Source organism: Phalaenopsis equestris, unplaced genomic scaffold (assembly GCF_001263595.1).
Source record: "Phalaenopsis equestris unplaced genomic scaffold, ASM126359v1 Scaffold000404, whole genome shotgun sequence".
Taxonomy (NCBI): domain Eukaryota; kingdom Viridiplantae; phylum Streptophyta; class Magnoliopsida; order Asparagales; family Orchidaceae; genus Phalaenopsis; species Phalaenopsis equestris.
In genome coordinates, this window is record NW_018164846.1 from 229,532 (window position 1) to 247,291 (window position 17,760).

A 17,760-nucleotide genomic window follows, 5' to 3' on the forward strand; every position below is an offset into this window, starting at 1 on the left:
GTAATAAGGCTTAAAATTTAATTTCCAAATCGATTTGGATCAAATTACCACCTTTAAAAAAAAATAATTAGTACAATGACAACAGGTTTAGATATATGATCATTTATTAAAACTAAAATTGGAATATTAAATTGGACGATGACTAAAAATTCTAACAAAATTTGAGCAGTCAAACTTTGATCAAGTATCATACACGAGAATCGAATTTCAACCAAAATTTCATAGAAACTACTCTCGAGTTTCACTGAAATTAACCTAAATTTTTGTTCTTACTGGAGGGAATATTTTTTTCCTGATTAGTATTGGGGTAGGAGATATAAACATCAGCACAAACAATTTTAAATTTAGAATTATTTAACTGAATAATGGGAATGTTTGCTTGCTTCTAAATCAGAGGAAATGCAAATAAATTCTACTAAATAAATTTATATTCAATAAATGATTTCAAAGTAATTAATAAATAATTAAAATTTTGCTATTTGGGCGTAAATAATCTAACCTGCAGTTAGAAACTGGCTTGGTTAGAGGCGGCAAACAGGTTGGCATAGTTAGAAATACCGCCTTAATGCCAAATAATAAAATTAAACCGGAAATGAAATGGCTAACATCAGCTGGATGGGTCCCATTGAAAAGTACAGCTTCATGGCCCACCTTTACCGTAAACCAATTATTAATTAATTCAACATCACCAGCAGATGGTGATAATATTCGTTTGATGTCTTTGGTTGAATTGAAGAGATCCCGCTGGAACGGCGATGTTTTTACCCCACCGACAATTAAATCACCCTTTCTTTATACTACCAACAAATGTCATTCCCACCTGATAAAAATTTCGCATCTCGGTTTTCTCATAGGTTTCCTAATCTACAATCTGCGATCAATAAGATCGACGAATATTCCTTTTAGTTTTCCTGTAACTCTGTCCCATCGTCTGTCTTCACCCGCAGAAAAGTTCAGTCATCAACTTTAGCGCACAAACGTTCTGCATAGGTGGTGGAGACAAAAGGTTCAGAAAATATGCATTTCAGTACATAACAAAACAACATATCTCATATTTATTTCAAGGAGTGAATAGTGAGTGGTCCAAAACAAATATGAAAAATAAAAGCAGAACAAACAGGAGGAATAGTGACAAAAAAAAAAAAAAAAGACATACTTAAATATTCGTATGAGACAATCATGCTGGTGCCCCAGGCTGACATGCTGAAAAACCTTGGACCTAATCCTCTATATAAACCTTTCCATCCATCCTCCGCAATCAAACTCCTAACAACTTGTCTGGCCCTTGGTCTCTCTTTAGTATTATCCATTACCTACATAAAGCAGCACAATTTGTAGCAAAAAAATTAATCCGTTGAAACTTCGAATCTCAAAAGGTCATTTGCAACCCAAATATAGGTTAAAGGGTTTATAATTAAATTATGGTAATGTAACAATGGTAACTGAACAGTCATTATGAACTTGGATGCAACTAATATGATGCGTGGTTTGATTTCATGCAAACAAATTTTGAAGATTCACATATCACAAGTAATCATTTAATTCAACTAACTATTTTCATTCAATATAAACATATAGCAATCAAGTTTAAAACTAATTAATAATGAAAATATCTAATCATCCAAGAATTATGGAAGAAAATTGAAACATATAAAACCAACAAGCAGATTGATTGTTTTTTTGTCATGTACACACCCCAACGTGCTGTCTTGAACACAAAAACTTGTAGTAGAGACGAACATCCAACTACTATGCCAAGCGATTGCACAACTGACAAATTGAATTTAATTTTCATAAATTCGATTTCTAGCGTGTCATATTTTGATCAAAACCAAGATCATTAAACAAACTAATATCACGTATAGTAGAAATAGAATAAGGCACAAAAAAACCAAGGGAAAAAATCAGGTTCATGCTAATATAAGAAAATGACTTCCTCCAGAATTAATTAATCACAGTTGTAGCACACACCAAGAATACATAAATTAAAATCACTCAATAGCTTGAAATTAAAAATATAAATTTTATCAAAGCCAAAATTTCTTGACACCATGCCTCAAAACAGCTATTTCTTGATTCCTTATAACCGATAGGCTAGTATATCATGCAGGCATAAAATTACCTAAACTTTATATTTAATTACAAATTATTTATGGCCACAATTTAAATCTGAAGAAAAAAAATGGTTATCCGTAAAATAGCAACCAAATTAGACTAACAAATAGGATAACCCATGGGATAATTTCAAAGCAACTACGCCTATATTAAGCATATGTTGCCCCGAATTAGCATAAAGATAACGCTCAACCCTACAACCCATGCTACAACAATCGAACATCACACAAAAAAATACATAAATAAAAATAAAAAAAATACAAATTTGGTTTTAAGGGTTAAATGTTCGTTTTTAAGGTAAAAGAGGCACAAATCAATAATATAACATGCATTCAATATTTGGCAATCCTAATGTATTTCTAACAAAATTAAAAAAAAAATATGGCATCAACAGATACAAGAGGCATTGGTTTAAGTTTCATTATTGTTTGATACATAGAGATCTAAAAGTTGCATAAAAAATATTACCTGTAATCGAGTTTTGATGGTATCCAAAGGGGTTGTCACACAGGATGCCACAGCTCCAGCAAAAATACCCCCCGAGGCTTGAACACAGGCTAATTGCCACTGACTGGGAGCACTTAGCTCATATTGACTGTTGTGACCTAACAGCCTGCTCAAAACACAATAACCAATTATAATGGGACTTTTAAGTTTCCAAATTAAAAAAACCATCTTTTTGCAAAAACCAATGAATTTAAAGGTCATAACATAGTTTAAAACTTAAAATAACATTTAAAAAAGACAAACAAACTTTTATCCTAAAATTAATTGTTTTCTCAAGCCCGAACTCGGTACCTCTTTAATGGTATTCTTCCATGGCACGCACTGCACGCAACTTAAACAGAACCATGCACAAATGAAGCACGAGGAAGCCTCTCTCCATTCAGCACTATTACATGGGCAGGTTGTTTCACGCATTTGAATATATGTTATACTTTGGAAATCACAGAAGCGTTCTTATTTTAAATGCTAACTGTTTCAGGGAAAGTACCAAATATATCACAGTTTCGTATGAAAATGAGAAAAATCAATATCTAAAGTCAGTTGATGAATCAACTATAATTTGAAAATACAACTTCTGATGAATTACATATTAATATTATCCATATCTTGAATGATCAAAATAGCATTAAATTTTTCTTTAATTTTTAGTTTGGTGACATACAAATTCATATAATGAGTATCTAATCAGAGATAAGTTGCACCAATAATTCATAAAATTTATTAATAATAAATTCTTTTAAAATAATCAAAAAGTTAAAAATACATTTATCCGGACAATCAAAGGTGCAAAATTTATCACAAATAATTTTTATTTTATTTGAGTTAGCCTCCTTACAGTAATTTTTTTGTTATACAAGCATTGAAAAATTATACGGTTTATCCACTTCGAGTTCCATCAGCACTTCATTTTCCATGAACTGGACATTGCTCATTTGTCGTGTTCCTTAAGACACATATAAGTATTTAGCATTTTATTATAATTTGCATAATTTGCATGATTTGGATGGTGTTTATTCGTAAAAATATTGACTACTAATTATGCCAATTACAAGCTTTCTGCTAAAGTAAGAATGCGTTTGGGGCAGCCTGTGCGTTTCAGGATAAGAAGCTTATCCTAAAAAGCGGCCAGTGAGTTTCGACCAGCGGTCTGCATTTAGTGTAAAAATGGAACTGCGTTTTCGGATAAGCCAGCAAAACATGCGAACCAAACGTTATAGCAATGTTTTCAAAAATGACCCCGCACTTATAAGCTGCTCCAAACGGGCCCTTAATAAGAGATAGTGGAATTTAATCATGTTGGTGTGTTTAAGCAAGACTTCCATCAGGTGCACACTGCAAAAATATTGGCATGAATCTCAAAGAACCGAGCAGTCAAGAATGGAGACAAAGTATCACGATGGGTCAAGACAGGATCCCGACTGACGGAAACTTACAGCCGACAGATTCACCAAACGAGCAAACACAATCAAGTAGACGTGCACTGTTTTCAAATTTTGCACGTCTTCAAATTACCGGCTGATAAAATCGGTCGACCCGAACATCGGGCAGCGATGGGGTCTACCAAATCGAACATCAGGCGGTCGACTGACATCAAATTTTCATTCACATTGTAATATAATTTTTTTGCTCGACAGACATGTAAATTCAATCGTTTGGATAGTTATAGTAATTGTTCATTCCTTTTATGTAACTTTATTTTAAGACCTCTATAAATAGGAGGCCATAACATCAATAAAGAGAGTTTTGGAACTCTTTCACTTTAGGATTCTCTCATACTTAAGAGTCCTCTCTCTCTCCCTCCCTTTTATTCTCACAAGCTCTAACTCTCGAGGTGTGTTTCCAAGAAGATAATTTAGGATTCAAAATTCTAAAAGGTGATGGGGCGAGAATGGACATGCCACAGACGAAGCGGAGCAAATTACGATGGGAATCGCATCAGAGAGACATAGTGCAGATGGAGTTCAATAGAGAGTCAGTGAACCAAGAATTAATAGAGTAGATAATGGGTGGTCAATTTAAAGCCCTTCGGGAAGCAATCATGTGAATGAATGATCAACCATCGCTTCTAGAAGTTGGGTCTTCGTGAACTTACCCTCAGGAGTTTCCCTTGGAGCGACCACAGGTGCCCAACGGGCGTGCCAGTAATCGAATGACTGAAAAGGAAGGAAATTCCCAACAATTGGCTAGCACTGGATCTATGTCGATGATTAGGCATCAGGTGGGGAGTGTTGAAGCACCTGCTCAGCCTACCCCTGAGAGTGCTTTCACCCGTGAATTTTGAAGGCTATACCGCTAGTGAAGCTAAGGGTTCCTCATTTGGACCCCGACAAGGGAAAAAGCGACCCAACCGACCACTTGGCTTCCTTCGAATCATTGTCAGAATACTTTAGATTAGTAATGCGATGAAGTGTTGTCTTTTTTTACCACGCTTAAGGAATCGGCTCTTCACTGGTTCCACAATCTACCAGTTGGTATCGTACGAACCTTCGTAGAGTTCAAAAACTCTTTTAGCACACTTCGTAAATTTGCAAAAGTTGAGGAAGAGATCTCATGCTCTGTTTTAGAGAAAGCAGGGTGAGAACGAGAGTCTATGTTTTTACATCAATTGGTTCCAAATGGAGATGTTGGAGATAAAGAATCTACAGCCTTTAATTGCTCAAACCGCTCTGACAAAAGGGGTAAGAGAAGAACGATTCAAGTATGACTTGAATTTGCTCAAACCAACATCTTTCTCCAAACTGTTTGAGATGGCCAACGATCACATCAATGTCGAGGAGACTAATGTCCCTCATACCCGCCGATGAAAGCCGAACCTCCACTCTGAAACCCAAACAAATACTGCGACTACCGCTGAGAACAAGGGCACGACACCGAGGAGTGTCAACATCTCTAGAGCTTGATGGAGGAGCTAATCAAAGGTCGGAAAGCTCAAGAAGTTCATCGTTGTCAGGGGGACAAACCAAGCGACAAGGAAAAGCGCCACTGAGGAGTTTTTTGACAACTAATTAGGGCGAATGAAGTCTAAACTGCCAGAATCATCCCGACTATCTTTGAGAGGTGGAGAATCATCTCGTCGACCCAGCCAGAAAAGGCATCGGTTGGGAGAGGTATGTTTGGTCACTGTTTTAAGCGTAACCATCCTCCCATTATTTTTATAGATGTAGACCTCCCGCCTAGAGGAAATCCCTAAAACGACCGGATCGTTGCTACGACTTTGATCAACAACTATCGAGTGGGTAGTATCTTGGAGGACAGCAGAATTTCACTAAACAAAACGGTGTTCGACAATATTGGATTGAAAATCGACTGATGGACAGCACCGGTCGGTCCACTGTTTGGCTTCTCTAGCGAGAGAAAAGAAGCTTCATTGCCTTTTGCGTTTTGTGGGGTGAGCAAGAGAAGCAGTACACCAACACAGAGGACTTGTTGGTGGTCGAGTCACCTTCAACGTACAACGCCATATTCAGTCTATCATTACTAAGCAGTCGTTGGGAGATAACGTCGACTTACCATGTAGCTGTGAATTTTCTGGAAGAGGGGGAGATCAACACTGTTCGAGAAAACATACAACACTCAAGGAACTGCCACCTTGGACCGGTCACCAGAGTAGATCACAAACCGCTTGACATTCAGATCTAAAGAAAAGAGGGTCTCGAGACCAATGAGACATCCTTAAAGAGCCTGCGGCCGACGGTAAGGAGCTCAGTAATTTTTTTCTAATAAATGAAAGTTTTGATGCAGGGTATAAAAATTTACTGATCCATACCCTCACGAGCATCGAGACGTCTTCGTTTGGACAACAGCCGAGATGCTTGGAGTTTCGATCAATGTCACTTCTCATCGATTGAATATTAGCTCAATCGTTTGACTTGTGTAGCAGCAGATCAGGTCAACCACCAAACCTTGGTCGAGCTAATAACGACGGAGGTAAGCTGAAGAAAGCTGGTTACATTCGAGAGGTCTAGTACCCAACTTGGCTCTTGAACGTGGTGATGGTTCGAAAGCCTGATGGCAAGTGGAGGATGCACGTCGATTTCACAAACCTCAATGTTTGCCTGAAAGACACTCATCCATTGCCAAAAATTGACGCACCGGTGGATGCGGCGGTCGGGTACTTCGTGATGAGTTTTCTCGACGCTTTCTTCAGCTACCACCAGATCAAAATGCATCTGGCCAACTCAGACAAGACTTCTTTTATTAGTGCACAAGGTATTTTCTATTTTGATGTAATGCCCTTTGGGCTAAAAAATGTTGAGGCGACCTATTAGCGCCTCGTGGATGTATTTTTTGCCAAACAAAAAGAAAGAAATATTGAAGTGTATGTGAATGATCTTTTATTTAAAAATCAGTCGAACAACACATTAAAGATTTTAAAGCAACCTTAGAAACACTAAAAAAATTTAATATGAAACTAAATCCTTCGAAATGTATATTTGGAGTGTCGACCGATTCAATCCTTCTAAATGTATATTTGGAGCGTTGACTGGTAAATTCTTAGGCATTTTATTAAGTGCGGAGGGAATAAAAGCAAACCTAGAAAAAGTACAGACAATCCTAGATATGACATCTCCTTGAAACACCAAAAAAAGTCCCAAAGTTAACCGGTCAAATCACAGAGCTCAGCCTATTTATCTCAAAGTCGGGAGATAGATGTGCGTTGTTTTTCAATGCTAAGGAAAAATCAACGTTTTGAATAGACAAATGAATGCGAAAAAGCCTTTAAGAGTGAAAAATTCTTTGGCATCACCCTCATTACTTCCAAGTTCAAAGCCTGTGGGATAACTATCATTATACCTCGGAGAACAACAAGAGGTTGTCAGTTCAGTACTAGTTAGAGAAGAGGTGGAAAAACAAATACGTGTTTATTATAACAATCGGATACTCAGAGGCGCCAAAAACATGTTTCCAATTATGGAAAAATTAATATTTACATTGATTATTTCTGCTCGAAGACTCCGACTGTATTTCCACATGCATCTGATCCAAGTAATAACTGATCATCCGCTGAAGTCAATACTCACACAACTGGAGCATTCTGGTTGATTGTTGTTGTGCTCACACAACCAGAGCATTCTGGTTGATTGTTGAAGTGATGGGTCGAACTTAGTCAGTTTGATATAACTTACGTCTCTCAAACGACCATCAAAGCTCAAGCGATTGTTGATTACTTGACGGGCTTTTCTGAGACGGAGGAATAGATCAGAGTAAAATTTGATAGCGATTAAACATGGATCCCGTACATCGATAGAGCTTCGAAACAGTCGACCGCTGATCTGGGACTGGCTTTAAGCAGTCCAGCCATGGAGCATCTCTACCAATCGATTTTGTTAGAGTTTGATGTCATGAATAATCAAGCAAAGTATGAAGCTTTAACTGTTGGGCTTCATCTAGCGTATGAAATAGGCGCTTGAGATCTATTGGTAAAATCAGACTCATTACTGGTTGTAGGACAAGTCAATGGAGAATTCGAGGCGAGAGATGAATTGATGGCTAAATACCTCACCAAGACAAAGAAGAAGATCGAAAGATTCAGAAACTTCTGGATCGAGCACTTTGGATGAGAGTAAAATCACGTCGCTGATATCATGTCTAAACACATCTGTTTGAGCAGGGTGCCTCAAAGGCTTACCTGACCGACAATTAAGGAGTTTAAAACGATGAAAATAGCAGTCGGAGAAACCAAAATTTGGTAGGATCCACGCATCCTCTATTGGAGACTGGAAAGCTATCAGAGGACGTTATAGACCTGAGGCATTTCAAAATCAAGGCTGCTATGTATTTGATGATCGAAAGAAAGCTTTTCAGGCGATCTGTCACTTCAGTGTACTTGAGGTGGTTGAGGGAAGACGAAGTGAAGAATGTCCTCCAAGAAGTACACTCTAGGAAATGCGGGAGCCATTCTGAAGGAAAAACTTTAGTCTATCGGATATAATGACATGGGTACTTCTGACCCACACTTCTCATAGATGTGGATGAATTTTAAATCTATTGGTTGATAGATAGCGAGAGACTCACTTCCGAGATCAGTAAATAACTGAGTGGCATAAAATAGTTCAGTTAAAAGAAAAATTCATTGATGTATATTAAATCGATCGATTTTTAAGGCTTGTAATCGATCCATGTAAAAAATACTCAGAGTTCGAGATTTAGCTCTGAAGGTGATTTAACATACCGACGATAAGATCTATGGTTTGAAACATCACCCTAGATGTAAGTCCCTCTGGGAGCGATAATCTGATCAAACAAGTAACGAAATACTTTTTATATATACAAAAAGTGATTACAAGTTTAATCCTTTTTCTTTCGACTACTAAAAAAGTGGAAATACAAAAATTTTCTTAGTACAGGAAGGATCCATGCTTAGTCGAGAGATCTTCGTCGCTATCACTTTCTTCGACCTCTTCCTTCGAAGAATCTTCAGCTTTGTCGAGGATAAGAGCTGCAAATTCTTCCAGCTTAGAAAATTTTGTGCCAACAAGGTCGTGGTATACGAATTTTTTAACTATGTAATCCATGCCCAGTCGGAATAGTTTCGCAAATTCTGTCATACGCTCTTCGTTAGAAATAGACGAAGCAACTTTCTTTTTGAGTTCATCATTCGCCTTCATAAAGACATCCAACATTTTGGCAGAATCCTTGTTTTCGGCAACAGAATTCTCAAGTTTCAATTGGAGAAGATTTCTATCCTCCTGAAGCCACCGAAGTTCACCTTCCAGCGAAGAGAATTTTACGAGCCTCAGCCAAAAATTTGTCCTACTTGTCCAATGCCATCCCCTGCAGATGGACAGCTTGCGCCGCCATCAGATTGAACCGAAGGATACCTTGGCGGCTCATCTTCTTCAAATCCTAGTCGAGGTTCTCCAACCAACTCAACTCTACCAAAACTACCGGGATTCTGACGGTTTCTTCAAAATTGGGATACCAATCCTTTGAGGTATCCACCAGTCTGAATCGCTTGTCGGAGTCGACCCATAATCTGCCCCCTTCCCCCTTCACCGAATGTCATTCTAAGGGTTTCATCTTCTTCAAAGGGTTCCAGCTTTTTCTCTTCAGCAAAGGGGGAGGGAGGTCCAGCTTCTTCAAGGGCTCCTTTCTCGGTCGATGGTCGAATCTCCTTTGGGAGATGGAGTGGGGCCATAACAGGAGGATATCTCAGTATCCTGGTCTAGGGTGGAACTGGAAATGGAAGTGGGTCTGGCGCTAGTGGCCATGGTCGTTTCTGATAAATCTATAAAGGACGGACCAACTGACCGAGAGTCTAGCAGAAGTGCAACGATCGGTTCTGGATCTACTGGTTGTGAGACGGATGGTTGAGTGGTGCAGGGGACTGAAATGCTAGGACCCTTGCTCCTTCAGAAACTCCTTTGTCGGATGCGGTCTTCTTTCATCCGCTGTTCCCGCATCAAGCGAGTGAGATCGAGCAATGATGGTAACCTCACTGGTCACTATATTTTGAATAACGACTGAGATTTTAGACCAATAAGTAACAAATTTTACATCGTTGGTTTGGCCATCGTAGAGGTGAAAACACTAAAGAGTTGACCCTCTAAAATACTGCTCTTTATAAGATTACATGTCTATTCAGGAAGTTTTAGCTTTTGTTGCTTAGTGAACAGCTTTTCCTTCACCACTTGTGCCTAGGCGACTTCAACAGCGTCTGAGGCCAGCCAGAGATTTCGAGTCAACTCCCCTTTAGCGCCCAGGTTACGATTCTCTCGGCAGTGTACTGGGGAATCGAAAGTTGGCGCAATGACAGCATCACCCCCATGGCGTGCAATTCATTCGATAGGAACTGTCATGTCACCCACGGTATCCACCAGCCTAATCCGGATTCCCCAGTCTCCGACGAAGGTGCCAACGACCAAAAACTGTTTCCTCCAATCCTTTATCTTATTCTTGACAGCAAGTAGTTGGAGTTTTTTACCAGCGGAAAACGTAAAGGAGTCTTCCTTATCAACCTTGAACGAATAAATGTGGTTGAACAGATTGGTCAAACACAGAATGGCCGACCATCGGCAGTAAACAACAAAAGTTAAAATAGCTGCAATAGAGTTTGGAAGGACCTGCGCAGGAGTAACCCCATAATTATTTAAGATGCTATGCAACTCGGAGCACAGAGGCAGCTAAAGGTCGTACTTAAACTGATCTCGATAAAAGACCAGATCTGAGCTGACATTGTCTGTCGGGCGTTCCGACCCTTGTACCCTCTAGAGGACTGCTTTTATCAAAAACATATAACTGTTGCATCTCTCATTGTATCTCTTTCATGTCCCACTCAGATAAGATCAATGCATCAACAAAAGGGTAAGAGCCGAAGAGAGTGAGGGAGTGATTGGGAGCCATCATATCACGAAGAAGACAAAGGGTAAAAAGCAGCCTCGGACACTACTTATAGGGTGGGTGTAGAAATAGAGGCGTCTCATAATAATAAATGTCAAACCAGACATAATGACACATTTAATTAAAATTATTTTATTACAAATAACATAATTACAAATTTCAAAGAAAAAATTTAATAAAAGGGTCTCCCGCAGCTTCAGTCGTGGCGTACCCCTTCTGAAGCATCCTTCGGAAGACCAACTCTCCACCTAACCTAATTGACTCGATTCGCCAACATTTCGATGGAAGTTACTCATAAAGTTCGACTCACGGCTCATATGTCACTCAAAACACCTTGGAGTGATGCAACCTCTACCTCCAACCTCGCAATGTCGGTCGACCTCCGTTGAAGGTTGAAGCGCAACAACCTCTGCTTCCAGCCGCTTGTAATGAATTAAGCATTCATGCAGAGGCGCTTCAACAAAATCTCCAGTCGCCTAGGTCAAAGGACCAACCATTACCCTCATCTTGCGCTCCATTGAATCGGAAGATAGTTGTCGACCCTCCAATAGCTCCTGGTGAGAACTTCTGAAGTGGCCGATCGATTTTGATAAAATAGGATCAATCGTTTGAAGATGTACAACAATTGATCCTAGAGGTGCAACAATCGATGCTAGATGTGCAATGATTGGTCCTAGATGTACAGCCACAACCATTGGGCAAGATCAACAATGTTCTTAGACAACCCGTCATTAGTGCGAGCCTCCGAGACAATCGACACTCGTATTAAAAATGATGTTAAAGGATTATCAAAAAACTGCCAAAGGAAATATGTTTTTTTACATACCAAAAAATTTGTTTATTTCAGAAAGTCATGGAGAACTCTTCCACTCCTTGAGTCGGAGGACCTCCATCCTTATTTTGCGAAGGGAGCGGAGGAGGATCGGGGACTGATTTTTCTTGCAACCCCCTTTGATCACCCTCACTTCCGTCGACTAGAGGAACAACTCGCTGGCTTGCCTCAACAATTCGACCAAAGTTCGAGCCAAAAGTCAAACGAAGATCCATCTTCAAAGACTTCTTCAGCGACAGTGTACTAAGAATTTCTGAAGAGGCAACTTGGTCGACCGGCTTAGGTTCGGGTTTCGTTCTTTTATTATTTTTTTTTATAACTTTCTTTCTTCTTCTCTACCATGGTAGGTGTGAAAAATAGAAGGCCTTCCAAAGTTAGAAGGCGAATGTCCACATCCTTCTTGCATGAACCGACGGCCATGACGTCGTTCAAAAGATTTATGAGAAGCTTGTAATGAAATGAACTCAACCCAAACCTCATGCCCCTGTTTATAAAGTTTGTTGGGCATGAAAAACAATGGAGAATTGATTTTCAAGTTATTTTTTTTAATTACCGTGTCGTGCTCTTTACTACTTAATAAATTTTGTGTCCTTATTGTAGCTATCGCCATCAAGAAGCAGAAAAATCGGAGAGCTAATATGTATGCTGCAAAAATGTCGTCACGAATCTCAAATGAATCGAGCGATCAAGAATAGAGACAAGCAATCCAAGTCTCAGATTTAAGACGAGAGAACTTACCAACAAGTGTTCGATCGATTACGTATCATGGTCAGCCGACAAAAGATTTCGACCGATGGAGGCTTACGACTGACAGATTCACCAAATGAGCGAACACAATTAAGTAGACGTGCGCCATCATCAAATTGCCAGTCGATAGAATCGGTCGGCCCAAATATTGACTCCAACATCATGGGATCTACTGATATCAGATTTTCATTCATATTGTAATGTAATTTTTACTCAATATACACGTCAATTCAATCGTTTGGACAGTTATAGTAATTGTTATTTCATTTTTATGTAACTGTATTTTCAGACTTCTATATATAGGAGGTCATGACATCAATAAAGGAACTTTTGGATTCTCTCATACTCAGGAGCCCTCTCTCTCTCTCTCTCTCTCTCTCTCTCTCTCTCCCTCCTTCCCTTTTCTCTCACAAGCTCTAACTCTCGAGGTTTGTTTCCAAGAAAATAATGTAGGATTCAATAGAAGGAAATTAAATGTATTGTGACACCATTTAAAATATTGCAACAAATTTGGAAATATGTTTGCAAATTGGAAGTTTCATAAAATTTTAGTATACATTGAATTTTTAAAATGTTTGATTTCACATTATTTCATAAATCTATTGCCAATTAATTTATTGAATTCTTCTCTCTTTCTATTTCTTCTTTTTAATTCCGCTTCCAATTCTCTATTAAATAATTCTATATAATTTAATCATGAAGCTATTTTGGATGATGATATTCTCAAGTATTGTTGGTGGATTCCAAAGCCAACTAATGCATTAACATGAGAAATTTAATTATAGTGATTCATGGATTACTTTACAAAAAACACAATATTAGTGGTTTAAGTTTGCTTGATAGATAGCTCAATTTATCTATACAAAAATATGGTTTCCTTTGAGCAGTGGAAATTTAGAATTATTCATTAATTTATTTGGACCATAATCGTTGAAGTTATCTATTATAGTTTATCTTGGGATCTATTCGGTGTTGAATGTTGCAGGTTGCTTTCCCTAGGACTGGAAATTGGTTTATCTATTTGATAGTATTCGTGTCATGAATTTTATATTGTTTGATTATTGATGTGCAGTGTGGTGTAATTGTTTTGTTATTACAATTTGTGAACAATTTTACTGTTACTAGAAGATTTCGTGGATTTGAGCCGACCGCTATTTAAGATATTTGTTAACCACTATGTTCATCAGTTTTTTCCTGAAAAATTCAGTCTTATAAACTAAATGATCCTTCACAAGATTTTCTTAATGTTTTTTGTTTAAATTTTGCATATAATCTATAACTTTGAATATGGACTAACAAAACCTTATTGGGTAGACATTTGTGCTAATCATATACACTAGCTTAGAGTATGAGGATAACAAAAAATAACACTCCTGAGGCATGTACGAAAATGTTCAGCTTCAACATAACATATCTTTTTTAGTTTCAATATCGTGCTTTATAAATTGAATGGTGATTCTTCCAAGTGAGATATAAATGAGACTACCTAAGTTTTCAAGGAAATCATCTCCTTATACACCAACATGAGACCTATTTTTTCTTACTTTGATAATTTCATTCATAATTGCATTTCATGTAAATAATTTTATATTATCTTGCTAAATAGTCTTACTTTTAAGAAAAAATTGCACTGCAAAAATCTAGTTTTTTGGATATTTAATTCGATTACTCATTGATTTCACATAATATCGACTCCAGATTGAATTTCCAAAATTATTCAGATCATTTAATTATCGATATTCCATATTTATATTTCATGAAAGCAATTGAGTTATATTTGATGTCTTGTGATATGAGAATCCTTCATCATATTAGTTGTCTCAACTCCCAAGAAATTCTTAACTCAAGTCACCATGCATCAAGTCATAGAATGTTGTTGAAGGGCTGAGAAGGAAAGACCAAAATAATTGGCCAAATCTAACTTCTTCTCCAACCTAAATTTCATATGCATTGTGGCATGCATGTTCATCCATCACTACATCTATAATAAGAGCATATGCAAAAGGGAGAGTGGGAAATGGTCAGTATGAAAAAATAACCGCATTAATAACTAAAAAGAAGTCCCAGTAAAAATCTAATTTGCATGTGAAAAAAAAATGTATTAACCTCTATAGAAATGAAATAATGGAGAAGAACTCTTAAGATTTTTATTGCACTTTCTTTGTACAAGAGGAGGTATAGATATAGATCTCTAAGGGGAATTACAAGATAATAATAAAAAAAAAAAGAATTAAGGGAAGGCAGCCCTATAAGGAACCACATGAATCTCAACTTGACGTCCATAAGGAAATTGATCTAATAATGCAAGGTTTTGAACCATGCGCCTTAAGTTAAATGCTATGATTGAGAGTGAGTGTGCCCACTACAAAAGATGGTAATAGAAGTTCAATACTCTCCCTCAAAATGGATGATAAAGATCTATCATTCCATATTTTCCTACAATAGTCTCGACCCGTCCTTGGCCCCATCCTAAAATCCAAAAGAGCTAAAATTGACCTAATATATGGTCTAAGTTTTAGATGTCTTAGTTTCAAAATAAATTTAAAATCTAATGGATAATATTGCTAATAAAATACTTTTTTATTATTTTAAAATAGAACCTCATAAATGTGTCTAGATCAGCTAATTAATTACCTGTAGACAGATATGAAGTAGTAATCAGTTTACTATTCAAATTTTCTTTCATAAAGTGCTTGTCAATCTCAATGTGATTTATAACATCATTCTTTATTGAATTTTATGCAATATTAACAGTCAATTTATTGTCATAAAAGATTTTTACAGGCTCTTTCCACTTAATTTTTAAATCTTCTAATATGAGTTTGATTCATAGAAGCTCATGGATCCCTTGAGCAATACTTTGAACTTGGCTATAGCACTTGATCTTGAAATCACAAATTATTTTTTCTTTGAGATTTCTTCTAAAGAATGTATAATACATTGTATATCTTTCAATTTATAAGATATCATGCCTTTTGTATAGAATTTCTTTCATGGACTTGATTGAAGATATTTGAGAATTTTATATAGAGCTTGGAGGTGTGATTTTTTGGGTTTATGTATTAATTAGCTAACTAGATTTATTGTGCATGCAAAGTCATAACACATGTGAGATAAACAGATTAGTTTTTTCTAATAACCCTTGATATTACTTTGTATCTATATAACTCTTTCTTCATCAATATTCAATTTGTCTTGATTTAGTTGGATTTTTATATGGCTTGCACTCCGCCATCATGGAGAAATATCATTTGTCCAGATTGAGCCAATTCTTAACTAAGAATAATTTAAGTTTTCTAGTTCTTTAATTTTAAATTGTTTAGCGATCTTTTTCCTAAGAGCTTCTTTCTCCTGATTGACATTATCTATAATAATCAAATCGTCAACATATACAATAAGGATTGGGATTTTACTATCAAGAAAATACTTTATAAAGAAATTGTAATCTCATTTACTTTGTTTGTATCTAAATCCCATCATAATCTTTTTAAATCTACCAAACTGGGCACTCAGCAAATGTATCAATCTAAATTAGGCCTTCTTCAAACTACATACCTTTTTTTTTTTAAATGAGCTATCAAATTCTAGTTGTGGATCCATATAACTCTCTTCTTCAACATTATATTATTGTATAAACCACCCATGATTTCCTGTTAGGAATATCAAAATGTGAATAATGTTCATTTTTAGCAACATGTGCAAAGATTTATTAATAGTCAAAATCCTATATATAAGTATATTCTTTCGCTATCAATATTCTCATGTACCTTTCCAACCTCCAATCTGCTGTGTATTTGACCATGAAATCCATGTGCATCATGTTCTCTTCTTGCATTTTGGTATTCAATGATCTCTCATATATGATTATTTTTTAAATCCTTTATATATTCTCACATAACCTTCTTCCAATTTTATTTTCATATGCCTCCAACAGAGTTTATGGAATAGAAATATGTTTAATGTTGATATTGGTTAGAAATACTTTATGAGAAAAAAAAATTTATTTAAGATGTGATAGAAGATTTAAATGAGTAGTCGTAGATTTTTTAGTGTTATATGGTAATGATTTTGAGTTCAAGACTTGTTGAATATCTTGATTAAGTTTATTTCTTCTTGTATAGACCTTAAAGGATACATTTAATATATGGCTAATATTTGTAAAATTTTGAGTTGCATAAATGACAAGATAAAAATATCATCAAATTAATCTTAAATTTGTGAATTTTCCCTTGAAAATTTTATCAAAGAAGATGTGATATAAGATATAAATGAGTAATAGTAGGTTGTTCAGTGTTATATAATAATGATTCGGAATTCTAGACTTGTTTAATATCTTGATTACTATATGGATAATATTTGTAAAATTTTGGGTTGCATAAATGACAAATAAAAATATCATCAAATTAATCTAAAATTTATGAATTCCCCCACAAAAATAATTTAAGTGATCAAAGATCAATTTCATCAAAAATAACATCCATTAAAGCGAGAAATCTTATCATTAGAGGATGATAACACGTGTACATCTTTTGTGTGCCAAAATATCTGATGAATATACTTAAAAGAGCTCTTAAATGTAGTTTTCCCTATATTGTTTATGGATATGAAAATAGGCACTATATCAAATAACAATATGAGAGATCTTTGAGAAACTATTTGTGGGAAAGAACTCTATTAGATAATTTAAGAGACTTTTGAAATACTTCGAAAGTAATATATCAATTAAGTAGGTAACTCTTATAAAATATTCTCCCCAATACTATTTTAATACTTGATTGTGAAAGAAAAGTGTCCTAATAATCTCTAAAAAAAGGTCATTTTTCTTCTACCACTCTATTTTATTAAGAAGCCTCGGGGTAAGCAGATTGGTGAACAATATTCTCTTTTTAAAAGAACGATTTTTATGTGTGATTAAAATAATTATAGGCATTAACAGTTTTAAAAAAAAATTGATATTAAAGTTGAATTTATTTTTTATTTTGATAGTGTACATAAGCAGTATAGTAATAACATTGAATTATTGTTTAATTAGATATGCATATATCATTCGAGTGTAATCCTTACTAAAGATAATAAAACTAGTGGCTCTAAAGACATTTGGAATTTAGTGGGTCCCTAAATATAAAAATGGAGTAGAGGATCCAAAGCTACTTTAAAGAAAATAATTTTTTTTTAAAAGATTGATGCCCTAATCTAAAATGGTGTATTCAAATGATATC

General features: G+C 36.0%; 1 protein-coding gene across 1 annotated transcript in view; it reads right to left on the bottom strand.

The window, feature by feature from the left end:
• Positions 1–484: 484 nt before the first annotated feature.
• LOC110026941 (solute carrier family 25 member 44) overlaps positions 485–17,760 on the bottom strand; it is a 34,349-nt gene continuing 17,073 nt past the window's right edge. Inside the window, exons 4-6 of the mRNA XM_020728175.1 lie at positions 2,584–2,728; positions 1,157–1,313; positions 485–982 (exon numbers count right to left, since the gene is read on the bottom strand). Coding sequence (XP_020583834.1) covers positions 954–982; positions 1,157–1,313; positions 2,584–2,728 — 331 coding nt within the window. The 3' untranslated portion in view covers positions 485–953. The remainder of the gene's footprint in view (positions 983–1,156; positions 1,314–2,583; positions 2,729–17,760) is intronic.